This window comes from Orycteropus afer, unplaced genomic scaffold (genome assembly GCF_000298275.1).
Source record: "Orycteropus afer afer isolate SDZICR_OR568_19922 unplaced genomic scaffold, OryAfe1.0 scaffold00057, whole genome shotgun sequence".
NCBI lineage: Eukaryota > Metazoa > Chordata > Mammalia > Tubulidentata > Orycteropodidae > Orycteropus > Orycteropus afer.
The window spans coordinates 5,434,028-5,446,996 of NW_006921644.1; the positions used below are offsets into that span (position 1 = coordinate 5,434,028).

Genomic DNA, 12,969 nt, shown 5'->3' on the forward strand with positions numbered 1-12,969 from the left:
GTGAAAATTTACAGGGCAAATTCACTTTCCATACAGCAGTTCACATACACTTTGTCTCGTGACATTGGCTACAATTTACCACAATGCAACAGCTCCCCTGTCACTTCCTCCCATCTTCCCTGTATCTGTCCCTCCATGCACTCCTGCCCCCTGAGCTGTCTCCCTGTGCATACACAACCCTTCTTTCTCCCATGATTGTTCTCTTCAGGGAGTGTATCTACCTCCCTCATTTTTCATTGGCCAGAACTAAGTCATGCATAAGAATCATAGGTTACCATTGCTGAGACAATTCAGGATTTGCTTTTGAGGTGGCTGAGGGATCAGCTTCTGCAAAATTGGCGCGGGGGCATTGTCGTCTGAGCTCCTCTAACTTCACAAAGGGGAAGAAAGATCAGCACAAGACTGATTTGTATGAGGGGGAGATAAGACATACCTCCACACTTCAACCTCGTTACCAATTCTGGCACCAACCATCCCTACCATGGCACTCTCTCCTTCTCTGTTAGGGTTGATAATTCATTGCAGTGTCCACACAGAACTCTCACACAATACTAATACTCATGATTATGGGTTTTATTAGGGAAGTAATAGGTTACAATTCAGCATCAGAAACAATTCAGGATACAGTTCTTCCATCAAGACAGCCTTTTCTCAGCTGTGCCACAGGCACGCTTCTCTCTCACCTTGGCCTCTTGGCCCTGCACCCCCTTGGTGTCTACCCTGCTTGGGCAAATGTTACAAAGCTCTTTAACTCTGCAAATAGGCCCAGGGAAGCACCCTATTCCACCAGCAAGCCTCCTGGTGGAAGGCTCTCAGCTTTCTTGCTCCATGGGCCAGGAAGTCTACTATTCTGTCTTGTGCTGGTCTCTGCTACCACAGTTTTTCTGCTGTGGTCTCTGCTACTGCTTCTCACTGTCTTCCACTTTCTCGGTAAAATGTCACAACTCTCTGTCTCCTGGGTCGAGGAGGTTCAGCGCAAGGATCTCGGGTCCAAAGGACATGTTCTGCTCCTGGCTCTTCTTTCTTGATGGTAGTGAGAGCCCCACTTCCCCCTCTGGGATGGTTCATTTTAAGCCTAGGGGATGGCAAAACTGACCAGTCCCATTAGGGTTCCATACACCTTGTTTCCATGGTCCTACCTCCACAGGGGTGCCATGTACCTTATTTACATTACTAACAAGCTACCCAATCTCCTTGGTGGGCCACAAGTGCCTCACATTTGCATAGTCCCACCCGATCATCTGGTACGTGTCACAAAGACCATGGCTAGAAGAGCCATGTTAATTCACTGCACCATACCTTCCTATAAAGTCATGTGAGGGAGGGCATGGATGCTTGCACAAAGTCAGGATTGTGATGGCAGGAAAGCATGGGATGGATTTGACATGGGCAATAAACAGTATCTGCTACATCAGGGTGTGTGAGGAGGAGGGACAGGTCCAGGATGAGCAGGAGAAAATGTGTGCAGTGCCTCCCCTGGACAGGGAAGAGGAAATATGCATGAAAGTACACAGATACCTTGAATTCTTTTATTCTCTACACTGTGGTTCTCAGAATTTTGTGCTAAAGAGCACCAACCCTGAGGGAGATGCTTCAGGACCTGACTGCTTGGCCAGAGAAATTTGGGCATCAGACACGCTTTACCTCTCACTCATCCTCTCAAAAAAACCAAACCAAGCCCATTGCCAGCAAGTCGATTACAGCTCAGTGACCCTAGGATGGAGTAGAACTGCCCCACAGGGTTCCCAAGGCTGTCAGTCTTTGCAGAAGCAAACTGCCACATCTTTCTCCTGTGGAGCAGCTGGTGGGTTCAAACCTCCAATCTTTCAGTTAGCAGCTGAACACTTAACCACTGCACCACCAGGGCTCACCATGTGCATCCTAGGACAGCATATGTAAAGCTCTGACAGTTGCTATGCTAAAGAATTCCGGTAGCCTCATTTAATTTGGTGTTTCCATTTACTTGTCCAGAAACATTTATTTGATTCAGAAATCTTTTGAAGAGAGGTGACATTTGTTAACACCTCTCAGACATAGTTTGAGACACCCTGAACCAGAATCTTTCAAAGGTGACTGTGGACCAACTAAGAAGAGGAGATAATTCATTTGTAGAGGGAATTTCTGTCCCTAACTCCAAACAGTATTTGTTTTATGTCTAGTAGGAAATATATATGAACCAACAGACACTCACAGTCACTGCAATTTTATGTATGTTATATGTATGCATGCACACGTGTGTATATGTTAATTAATCTGTTATTATTACTTTTTACTTGATGCACTTGGTAACTGGAGAGATTATGGAGTCGGTGGTAAGTGGAAGCCCCAGGCTATGGCATCACCACACTCTTCGATGACCCGTACGCACACACTGCTCAAACCTTGGGTGCAGCATGTGCCAGTTGAGGGCGCCCAGGCTCTGTCAGCTCCCCACACTTCTCACTGCAGCTTTGAGGTGCCTCTCTTTTACCTCGGATGCCTAGGAAACTGAGTATTTTCATCAGCAGAAAATCGGCAATCTCTCCTTCCTCCGACAGCTGCAGGAAGAAAGAACCGTGCGGGTGCATAGAACCATCTTTGCTAGGCCTTTTCCTGAGAGGAAACCATGGTTAATCATCCAGTTTGGTCACAGCATAAGTCACTTTACGTTTTAGAGTTGCTTTTGGGCTGGGGTTGACCTTAACCTTAGAATCCTAAGAGTTGCCCTTGAGTTGATGCCGACTCATGGCAACCCCGTGTATATCAGAGTAGACTTGTGCCCCACAAGGTTTTCAGATTTTCGAAAGTAAGTTCCAGGCCTGTCTTCTGAGGCACCTCTGGGTGGACTGAAATCCCCAGCCTTTCATCTGGCAGCCAAGTGCACCCACCATCGGCCCCACCCAGAGACTCCTCAAGGGTGTGCATGTCTCCCTCATCCCCAGAGGGTTTCCTCTTCCTCTCTGCTGAGGATGCCCTGGATTCCTGATGGCCTTTTAAAACTCCCAGGTAAGAACTGAGGCCTAGAGTCTCAGCTGTTTCTGAACATGAGCCTAAGCAGCACTTGTGGTGTACAATCTACCTTTTTTTAATTGTGGTAAAATATATGTAACAAAATATTTGCCATTTCAACCATGTTTTATGTGTATAGTGATTTGAGAAATACCAGTGCCTGCATCACGCTCCCTGAGATTCTGTTTTAGTCTCGGGTCAGGCAGGAGCAGCAGCAGTTTCTGAAAGCTCCCAGGTGATTGTCACACATGACCGCTGAGAGTTGGTGTAGTGAACAGAGCAGGAGACCCAGGTTCTCGTCTCGATTCTGCTCTCACTTGCTTATTATCTTAGAGAGATCACTTCTTCCTCGGGCCTCAGGTGCCCTTCCTGTGAAATGAGCACTCTGAGCTGCACTGTCTGTTTAGCTCATTTGTGCTTAAGTGAGGCCATGGTGGTTCCATAGTAAAATTCTCACCTTCCTTGGGGGAGGCAGGGGTTCTAATCCCAGCCGATGCACCTCGTGCCCAGCCACCCCCTGTCTGTCAGTGGAGACTTGCATGACTCCACTGGGATGCTGAACAGGTATCAGTGGAGCTTCCAGACTAAGATGGAGTAGGAGGAAATGCTTGGTGACCTTCTGAAAACCCCCTGGCCCAAACAGGCCATCCTCAACTGAGTGGCATTTCGTTCTGCTGTGTGTGGGTCACCACGAGTCAGAGACTAAGTAGATGTTAGCAACACCGAGTAGTTAAATATCCACGAAGCTCAGCTCAGGTGAGAGAGGAGGAGTATACTGAGGAGGAGATACCTCCTCTCCCACCCTCCAGCCCTGCAAACTCCTACGCCATTCCTGGGCACCAGTGGAATGACCTCCGCCAGCTCAAGGTCATTGACCTGATTATTGACAAACACACCAGATGGACTCACCTGATGGTATTTTTGCTCCTCCCTGAAGGCCACCAGGATGACAGAGATAAACAGATTCAACACCACGAATGTCATGCACACAATCCAGGACCCGACCAGGAGGGAGCCAAGCACTGGGCTATCAGTGAGAACCTGCCAGGAGGAAAGCTAGGCATTCCCTGGTGCCCCAGATCCCAGTGGCCACCACCCCCCATTAGCCATCCTCAGAGGGGAAAACTGGTCCTCAGAGCTGGTCAGAGTCTGCATCTAAGAAGGTCTCCTTCTGCCCTGAGGACAGTTCCAGCAGTTCTCTCAAGAGGAGATGGAAAGGGCAGCACCCCCTTGTCCCTAATGCTGCCACCTCCAAAGTAAGGGAACTATCTCTCTAGTTAAGCCCATAACAGTTCCCTTCTGGAGATCCTCAGCACACCCTCCCCTGAGTAGGAAGTGGCTATTCTTTGGTAATCAAGGGTCCTCTGTGGGGTGCACCATGGGCCCTAGCATGGGGCTGTCTGCTGGAGGCGAGGGGAATGGTTTTATTTGTCTGAGTTATCCTGTCTTGCCTGTCCATTGAAGGGAGTAGCAGAGCTATTTTTTCTCATTTTCATAAAGGCTTGATATAGGTAGGCAGGGTCCATCTCACCCCCTACCACCCCAGTACCTCCTCATAGTTGAAGATTCCCAGCTGAAGGCTGATCATTGTTTCTGCTGCACCGAAGAGAGTTTTGTAGGATCGGAGCTTCCATCCAAATATTAAATGGGACTGTTGTGGGAAGAGTCCTCATGAATAGAGAAACTCTGACCACCCCATCACCACCACAACCCCCACCCAATAGCCTGTCATTTGGCAGAAGATTCCGTGGTCTGGGTTGTCCACATTCTCGGCCTGGCCTGGCAAAAGCTGTCCATACCTGCGAGGGCCTTCATGTGAGTGTTTGTGTGCCTGGGTGAGGTGTGTGCAAGGCCGCATGTGTGTCGGTACATGTGAGTATGCATGGGTAGAGCTGTATGCCTCGATACTGCACACATGTAGTGGTGTGTGCATGTTGTGATGCCTGCTGGATGATTTGACCAGGACCTTTTCGGTTGTCCACAGCCTGTTGAGGGGCCAACTGGCCCTGTCCACCTCTCTCAGCATAGAGAAAGTGCTCAGGGCATGTTTGGGTGTGGGCACCCACCTCCCAAGCTGCTCCTGTGTCCACCCAGGTATCTGTTAAAGACACTCACTGAGTGAAATTGGGCTCTGGTAGCCTCCTCTTTACTCTGGGGGAGGGCAGTGGTTAGAAGGACCATGGACTTCCTCAGCCTGGGAGGGTCTTCCCCCCACCACAGTTGCCCTCAACCCGAAGAATTTCTCTAGGACTCTTATGCCGGAGGGAGACCCAGCCCTCCCTGACTCTGAGTTGGTGACATCACTGTGGCCTATGCACTGCAGATAGAAGACTGATCAAATCCACATGAATTAGGACATGTAGGTAGGGACTGTAATAAAAACACAAACTAACTTTCTAGCATTTTAGCAATCACAACATGTAAAGCATATGCCTTCACCCTGTCAATGCACCCCACCCCATTTCTGAGGGTGAAGAGGAAGATAGAGTGAGCAAAGGGAATGGAGAGGGGTGAGCCGAGATGATATGGAGCAGAGAGGATCATTAATAGGTGAAGGTTAGGGCTGAAGAGACTAGTGGATGGCTGGAAGTCAAGGGAATGGTAGAAAGTGAGAGGCCAGGGCGGGGGCCAGGTGAGAATGGGGAAAGGGGCCTAGAATGGGGAGTGGGCCAGGTTTGAGATGAAGGGTTAGAGATGAGTGCAGACCAGGGATATTATGGGAATCTGAACTTGGTGGGGATACCCTGGCATACTGGAATGGAGCTCAGCAAGGGCAGTGTGGGGAGGGTCTTTTCTTTCTCATATAACTTGAAAATAAAGAGTTGGAAGTTGAAGGTTTGCTTTTTATCAGCCATAAAAGGGATATGATTGTCAAAATATTCTCAGTGTCAAAAGACTGAGTCAAATGGCGTTGGCCCTACTAAGATCAAGCTTCAAGCCTATGCCATCAGTATCGACCTAGCCTGTGAATGTGTCTGCACGCATATGTGCATGTATGCACGCACGCGCGCACACACACACACACCTGCCCCAGCTCAAATACAAGGACTGCTTGCTTTACCTCTGCCCCTCCTGGGACAGAGGGCATGCTCTGTGCATGGAGGGCATGTTCTGTACATGTTAGGGATTAACCAGAGGGGTCACCTTGGCTCTGTGAACAGTTGGGGTAGCAGAACTGGCTCATCCAGGCAGGATCTGGATGCAGAAAGGCGTCCTCCATTGGGGAAAGTTGGCCCTTCCAGCCCTGGAGCCCAAGCCTCCTCATTCTTCCTTGAGGTCCCAGCCTTTACCACTTAGGGTGGTTGGTTCATGCATGATCTAGATAAAAGCCTCCACACTCAGAAGATGCACCATCTCTCTCAGGTTCTCAGGGCATCCCAGATGCTAATTCTCTGTCCATTCCCCACTACTGAGAAACCTTGACTTCCATGGAGACCAGCCCTGAAGTTTTCCCCAAAGAGAAAGAACCTCTCACCGTGATGGAGTAAGCCAGGAGCATGATAACAATAACAACGATAAAGCCTGAGATGTCCCCCCAGGCATGGTGCAGGGCTGATGTGATCATGTTCATTTTGGGGTTCAACCTGAGCAGATGCCATAGCTTCACTGTGGACAGGAGGACCAGGAAGGCGATGATGTAGCCAAGGGCAGCATCAGCTGCTGCTGTCTCACTGAAACTGATCCCCCTGTGGGACCAAGGAAGATCCAGTTGAACTCGATTTCCTGCCAACAGTGGCAGATTTCTGTTTTCTGATAGTGTGAAAAGGGAAGAACTCTCTTGCTATAAAATTGTTTCATAATACATCTCAATAATTAACATCTGTGCATGTCAAGAATCAAACACATTTTAAATCGTTGTGAAGGGTCCAACTCATGGCTAATGTAGGGGATAGTGATGGTGATGGCTCAAGAAATGTACTTGCTGTCAGTTATCTCACTCCTGTATGACCTTAAAACTCATCATAGTTTCCTTCCTAGAGCTTTGGCTTTGTGAACCATAGAGTCTTTGTCACAAGTCAGCTTTGCCTTTATAGCAGGAAACAGCCGTACACATTATGTAAGTGAATGGGTAGGGCTGTGACCCAATAAAACTTTATTTACAAAAACAGGTGGGAGACTGGGTTTGGTTCCAGGCTATATTTTTACTTATTTATTTTATTTATTTTTAAAATTTTTATTGTGATTTGGGTGAAACTTTCAGAGCAAATTCATTTTCCATACAGCAGTTCATATACATTTTGTCTCGTGACATTAACTGCAATTTCCTACAATGTAACAGCTTTCCTCCCACTTCCTCCCTATAGTTTCCTCTTTCCTGTGTCCTTCCCTCCCATGCATTCCTGCCCCCAGAACTGTCTCCCTGTGCAAATACTACACTTCTGTTCTTCCATAATTGTTCTCTCCAAGGAGTGTATCTACCTAATGTAAATGTTCAGCCCATATGCTTGTCTGTTATTTGGCTGGAAGCCACAGGAGTGGGTTCAATTCCAGACCTGAGGGGCAGGTAGGGCCATAGTCTCAGGGGTTTCACCAGGCTCTATCAAACCAACAAACCTGGTCTTTTTGTTTTGTTTTGTTTTGTTTTGTACCACATTGTTCTCCCACTCTATCCAGGATCTCTCTAGGCTGTATTTTGCCAAGACTTGTTGTTGTTATGTGCCGTCGAGTCAGACCCAACTCATAGCGACCCATCCTTGGGTTGCCGAGGCAGTATCACTACGGAAGTAGATTGCCCAACCTTCCTTCCGAGGAGTGCCAAGACTTACCTCCCCATAATATAATGTCTCTAGAAGTTTCTAATCTGCTTGAATTAAGATGAAAGGGCTCTGGGAATTTCTGGACTGAAATGAATGGAAGGATTCTGTTGAACTGAAACCTCTAAAGAGGGTGGAGTTTTTGTCATAGAGTTGGAGTAGCAACATGGATGTTGCACAAAGAATTGCTCAATGCTGGCTTGTTGAATGAACGACACAGTGTAGGTAGATGGAGGGTAGGAGTGTAAAGTTCAAGTTCTAGGCCCTGTGTTTCCTTGCTGTGTGGCCTTGTCCAAGCAAAATCTCTGAGACTCACTTTCCTCATCTGTAAAAGAAGGATGATAATAATATCACCTCCTAGAGGTCTTGGGGAGCTCTGGTGGTATAGAGGTTAAAGCATTCATCTGCTGACCAAAAGGGTAGCAGTTTGAACATACCAGCCACTCTGCAAGAGAAAAGTGAGGCAGTCTGTTTCCATAAAGATTTACAACCTTGGAAACCTTATGGGGCAGTTCTACTCTGACCTGTAGGGTTGCTATGAGTTGGAATTGACTCAATGGCAATGGATTTGGGTTTTTGTTTGTTTTATATTTATAAAATGAATGAATCAAGAAACACAAAGATTCAGAGTAAGGAGCAACACAAGCCTAGGTTTAAATTACTTCTCAGCACTTTCTAGCTGTGTGGCCTTGGGTAAGTTACATCCTTTCTGAGCCTCTGTTTCTTTATGCATAAAATGAGGTAGTGATCCTGTCTACCTCTGTTGGTTCTTAGGAAGATTTATCAAGTCAGTGCATCCTGCTTGGCACATGGTGGACAATAGGTAGTTGATAGCAGAGGTGGGTTTGCTAGGGTGCTAATGTTTGGAATGGTCCTCCCCAAGGGGCTGGGAAGGACTCTGTCTGGGTGCCATCTGGTCCTACATTTTGGTAAGATTTGCAAAAGGAAGGTATTCTATGTTTTCTTAAAGAGTCCTCTCCAATTGTATATGCTTCAGGCCTCAAACCTGATTCTAAGTGGCAGGTACAGGTGTTTTTACTAAGAGTGACCCTTGGTCCTCTGAGGGTCAACAAGATTCTAGAGCTGCCCTCTGGCCCGTGGGCCTAACACAGAGCTGGAGGAAGGAGGGTGAGTGGTAGGAGGCTTGGGGGTGAGACAAGAGGCACTTACTCCTCTCTGTGGCCCCGGTAGTGCTGGATGTCACACTCTGCCAGGACGGCCCTCTTCACAAACACCACCAGGGCACTCCAGCTGGCCAGGATGATGGTCAGCTCCAAGAGATTCCACTTGCTGCAGAAATAGCACCATTTCTGCTTCCTCATGAGCTTGCCCTGGGAAAGGAGCAGGAAGTTCTGCCAAAGGCTGTGGCCAGATCCTATCCCTGTCTGCCAACCCCCACACATATGCCTACTCCCGATATGGCCCAGGGTGACCCACCAGCAGAGGCTTATGGAATCCTGGGAAGGCTTTCCACAGTCACTGGCCCAGACACATAGCCAGAGACGCCCCACAACTTGTGTATATACCCCATCTGCTTCTATCACCAACACGCCTGCAGAATTCGAGGACGTTCCAGGTCAAAAGTGGTTACCTGTGCGTGTTCTCAGCAACCATCCCCTCTTCCTTCCAAGAGGGTCTCCTGTTGGTTGCATTTCCCTTCTCATACCTACCTAGATGAAGGCCTAGTGCTGACTGGCAAGAGGCTAAGTTTGCCTCCATAACAAAGGGTTGGAGAGGGGAGGCTGTAAAATCTGTTCAAGCAGCATTTTGTGAGAGATTTAAAGAAGGATTTCGGAGACACACTTTCTGAAGAAGCTACAGACAGTCTAAGGGAAACTGAAGGAGAGGAAAAAGGAGTGGAGGTAGGTGTAAGCAGGCCTCTTTGGATGTTCTTAGAGATGCAAGTAAAAGATGCAGTGGCTCTCTGAGAACTCTTGACTATTGGGCTGAACTGGCAGCACCCAGAGACCATGTGGGCCCTGGCTTTATGGGCTGTTATTGTGGCATAGAAGTTGAGTGGAAGGTCTGAGGTCAGACTCTCTAGGTTCAAATCCTGACCTTGGATAAACTACTTAATGTCTCTGAACTTTAGTGTCCTGCTCTGGACCTCTCTCCTGGTGGGGCTAGAGGAGAAAATCCATGTTGGGTTCTTAGCACAATTCCTTCTGCACAGTGAGCACTCAGAGTATCATCTTCACTCTAAAGAGGTGGTTTAAGCGGGGGATAGAGGACCAAGATCTCCACCTGGATTTGCATTTGGCTCTGGAGGGGGAGTGTATCCCTATAATCAGCATCAGATGAGTTCCCAGCATCCTCACACCTTCCTCATCATCAACATCTGTGTCTTCATCATGCAACCTGGTAGTAGAAATGATGAACATGCTTTTGCCTATTCCCCAGGGACCACTGGTGCGAACACAAAGTGCAATCTAAGTTCAGAGAAGTCCCAGCTGTAGAGGCAGTGACCTCCTCCCAGCACTCTTTGGAAGGGCTCCATTCAGCAGAAATAGGATCACCGCTCCCCTTCCTTTCCCACACAGAAAAGACCACCCCTCTGAGTTACCCATTCCTAGGTGGTGCTGATGTTGGTCCCATTGAGATCATTAGAAGGACCTCAGAGTTGCTAAGGTAAACATCTAAGGAATCTTTCCCTTACTCCATGGAAGAGGATAGGAGTGGGAGAGGGAACAGGGCACACCTCCATCTGGGCTCATGGAGCCACAAGTCCAGACTTACCTGCACAACCATGTAGTAGAGGAGGAAGAGGAAGTAGAGGGCCTCTGCTGCCACCACAAAGGGATGCCAGCCATCGGTGAAGGGGTACAGGCGGAGGCTCTGCAGGTTCACATGTGCAAAAAATGTTCCTGAGAAGGAAAACACATTCCACTCACCCTGTCACCCTCCCACTTGCAACCACCACTTCTGATTCTAAAGCCATCAGGTTATCTGACTCAAGCTCAAACTCTTTGGTCCAGCTGGCCAGGGAAGAAGAGAATATCAAATTCCTTCAGACCCAAAGACTCAAGAAACTGGATGGGAGACCCCAAAGGCAGTGGAGATGTATCAGAAGGGACACAGAGCTACAGTGACAGATCCGCTCCCTGGCCTCTGCCTGTGATGTCAGTCAGCCACTTGTCCCTTCAGCTAAAGCACTCAAGCCAAACCACACTCACTGTCGTAGAGTCGATTTCTACTCACAGCAACCCCCATTGGGTTTCCAAGGCTGTAAATCTTTACAGCTGGCAGATCAAACCACTGACCTTTTGGGTAGCAGCCAATTGCCCCTACTATACCACCAAAACTGCTTAGGTGAAGCACAGCCACCCCTTAACACCAGTCCACTTCGAGTTGGTCATTTTAAACTGTTTTGCCTGAGGGCAGTTCACCAAAGCTCAATTCATCTACTGAGCAATATGCCAGTTCAATTTGTTTGGAATTGTTTTTCATCTATTTTCCTGTCTTCTCCTTTTCATACCTTTATTGTTTTCTTTTTGTTTCTGGCATTGTAATGATGTTCCCTTCTTTTTTGCAATGGCATTTTGAACCATTTTGACTAATAATGACATGAAGTGAAACCAACACCAAGGGTGGCGATAGAAAGAATTCAAGTCTTTGCTGACATCAGAGAGCTGAGGAATACCCCCGGGGCCTGAAACTTCCGCCATACTTCCTGTTTGTCAAAATACATAATTTAATCAGACATGGTTTTGGACAAGTGGCTTTCTTTGCCATGAAAAGGCAAAGAGATGGCAAAAAGAAAGGTGAACAGAAGAGGTATAAATAATGCTCCAAAAAAGGATTTGATGGAACTGTTGACAGAGGGGGATGATAATGGATATTGAAGGCCTTTTACTTTTCTCTTTACACAGTTCTGATACTAAACCAAATAGACAGCCCCTCCCAAGAAATGTACTACTTTTATAATAAAAATATATAAATTAACCTTTTTCAAATGTTTAGTTTTTAAAGGAGATGAAGTTGAATTTTTGGCAAATTGATCATTAGCTAAACAGGCATTGGTAGTTTTTGTAGATTGTGAGTAGCATTTACAAAGGGTAGGATGGGGAGAAAGAAATAGAATAGGATAGAAAATATGGGAGCACATCATATATATAAGGATAAATGTTATTTTTGAAACTTTTGTTTCAGAGATGTGTGTGTGTGTTTATGTGTGTGGGGTGATGGGGGGAGGTTGAGTTTTCATGTAAAACATACTTCTGTGAACTGAGATAGAAGTTGTAAAATGTTGTTTTATGCCAGGTGATCTGTTACCAGGTTGCCTTCCTCCCCAAACACTCACTGCCAGCCCCCACTCCTTGGACTCCATCCTCCAGCAGAGAGGGAACCTAAGGAACAGGAAATGGAGAAACTGCCTTCAGACCCCAGCTTGGTTCCCTCCAAGTAATTTGGAAGACAGAGCGAGAGATAGAGAGGAGCAGCTGGGAATATGACTGTGGTGGCCCTAGTGCCTTGCGTTCGGGTGCCCAGGGACACAGGGAAAACCAAGACCCACTCCCATGCTTGCAAATAGCTGTTTGCTCCAGAGCTCTGGCCCTGAGGCTCATGGGCCCAGCTCGGTCACGAGGTCCTAGCCCAGAGGGAAGAGGTGTCTACGTTATGGAGCTCTGTACGTGGATTCACGAACAAGGTTGCCCACCCAGGGCGTTGGTCTCCAGGGTCAGAGTGACAATGCAGAACAGGTTGACAGTGGTGTTGTAAACAGTGAACTCCACAAACACAGCTCTGGTCAGGGTGTCCAGCCAGGTGTTATCAAAAAAATACTGGAGAATTCTGCAGAAAGAAGGATGTTTAGGGGGATCCCCATCCCACAGTGGCTCCCTGACAGCTTCCCATCTAAACTTCTCCCTCAGCCTGTAGTCTGCATCCTGGGCCACAGGGTTTTGGGGATACTCCTGGAGGTGGCTACGGTTTACTACCCCAGTGTGCCCAAGGTGCCCATGGTCTCCTGGCCCTTAGAGCAGAAGTTCTCAAAGTGTACTCCTGGGCCAGCCTCATCAGCACCCAAGGGGAACTGGTAGAAATGCAAACCTACTAAGTCAGAAACTCTGGGGGTAGGGCTTGGGCATCTGTTGGTTTTTTGTTAGTTTTTATCTTTAACAAAATTTAATAATTAAAAACTACAGACCAATATCCCTCATGAATATAGATGCAAAAATCTTCAACAAAATCCTAGCCAATAGACTCCAACAGCATATCAAGAAAATCA

The 12,969-nt window shown here is 47.5% G+C and overlaps 1 protein-coding gene across 1 annotated transcript in view; it reads right to left on the reverse strand.

Annotated features, from left to right (window-relative positions):
- The window catches only part of PKD1L2 (polycystin 1 like 2), a 113,209-nt gene that overhangs the window by 3,568 nt on the left and 96,672 nt on the right, over positions 1 to 12,969 (reverse strand). Inside the window, 7 exon segments of the mRNA XM_007939196.1 lie at positions 2,382 to 2,537; positions 3,898 to 4,029; positions 4,538 to 4,639; positions 6,464 to 6,674; positions 8,913 to 9,073; positions 10,479 to 10,606; positions 12,400 to 12,533. Of these exon segments, the coding sequence (XP_007937387.1) occupies positions 2,382 to 2,537; positions 3,898 to 4,029; positions 4,538 to 4,639; positions 6,464 to 6,674; positions 8,913 to 9,073; positions 10,479 to 10,606; positions 12,400 to 12,533 (1,024 nt within the window).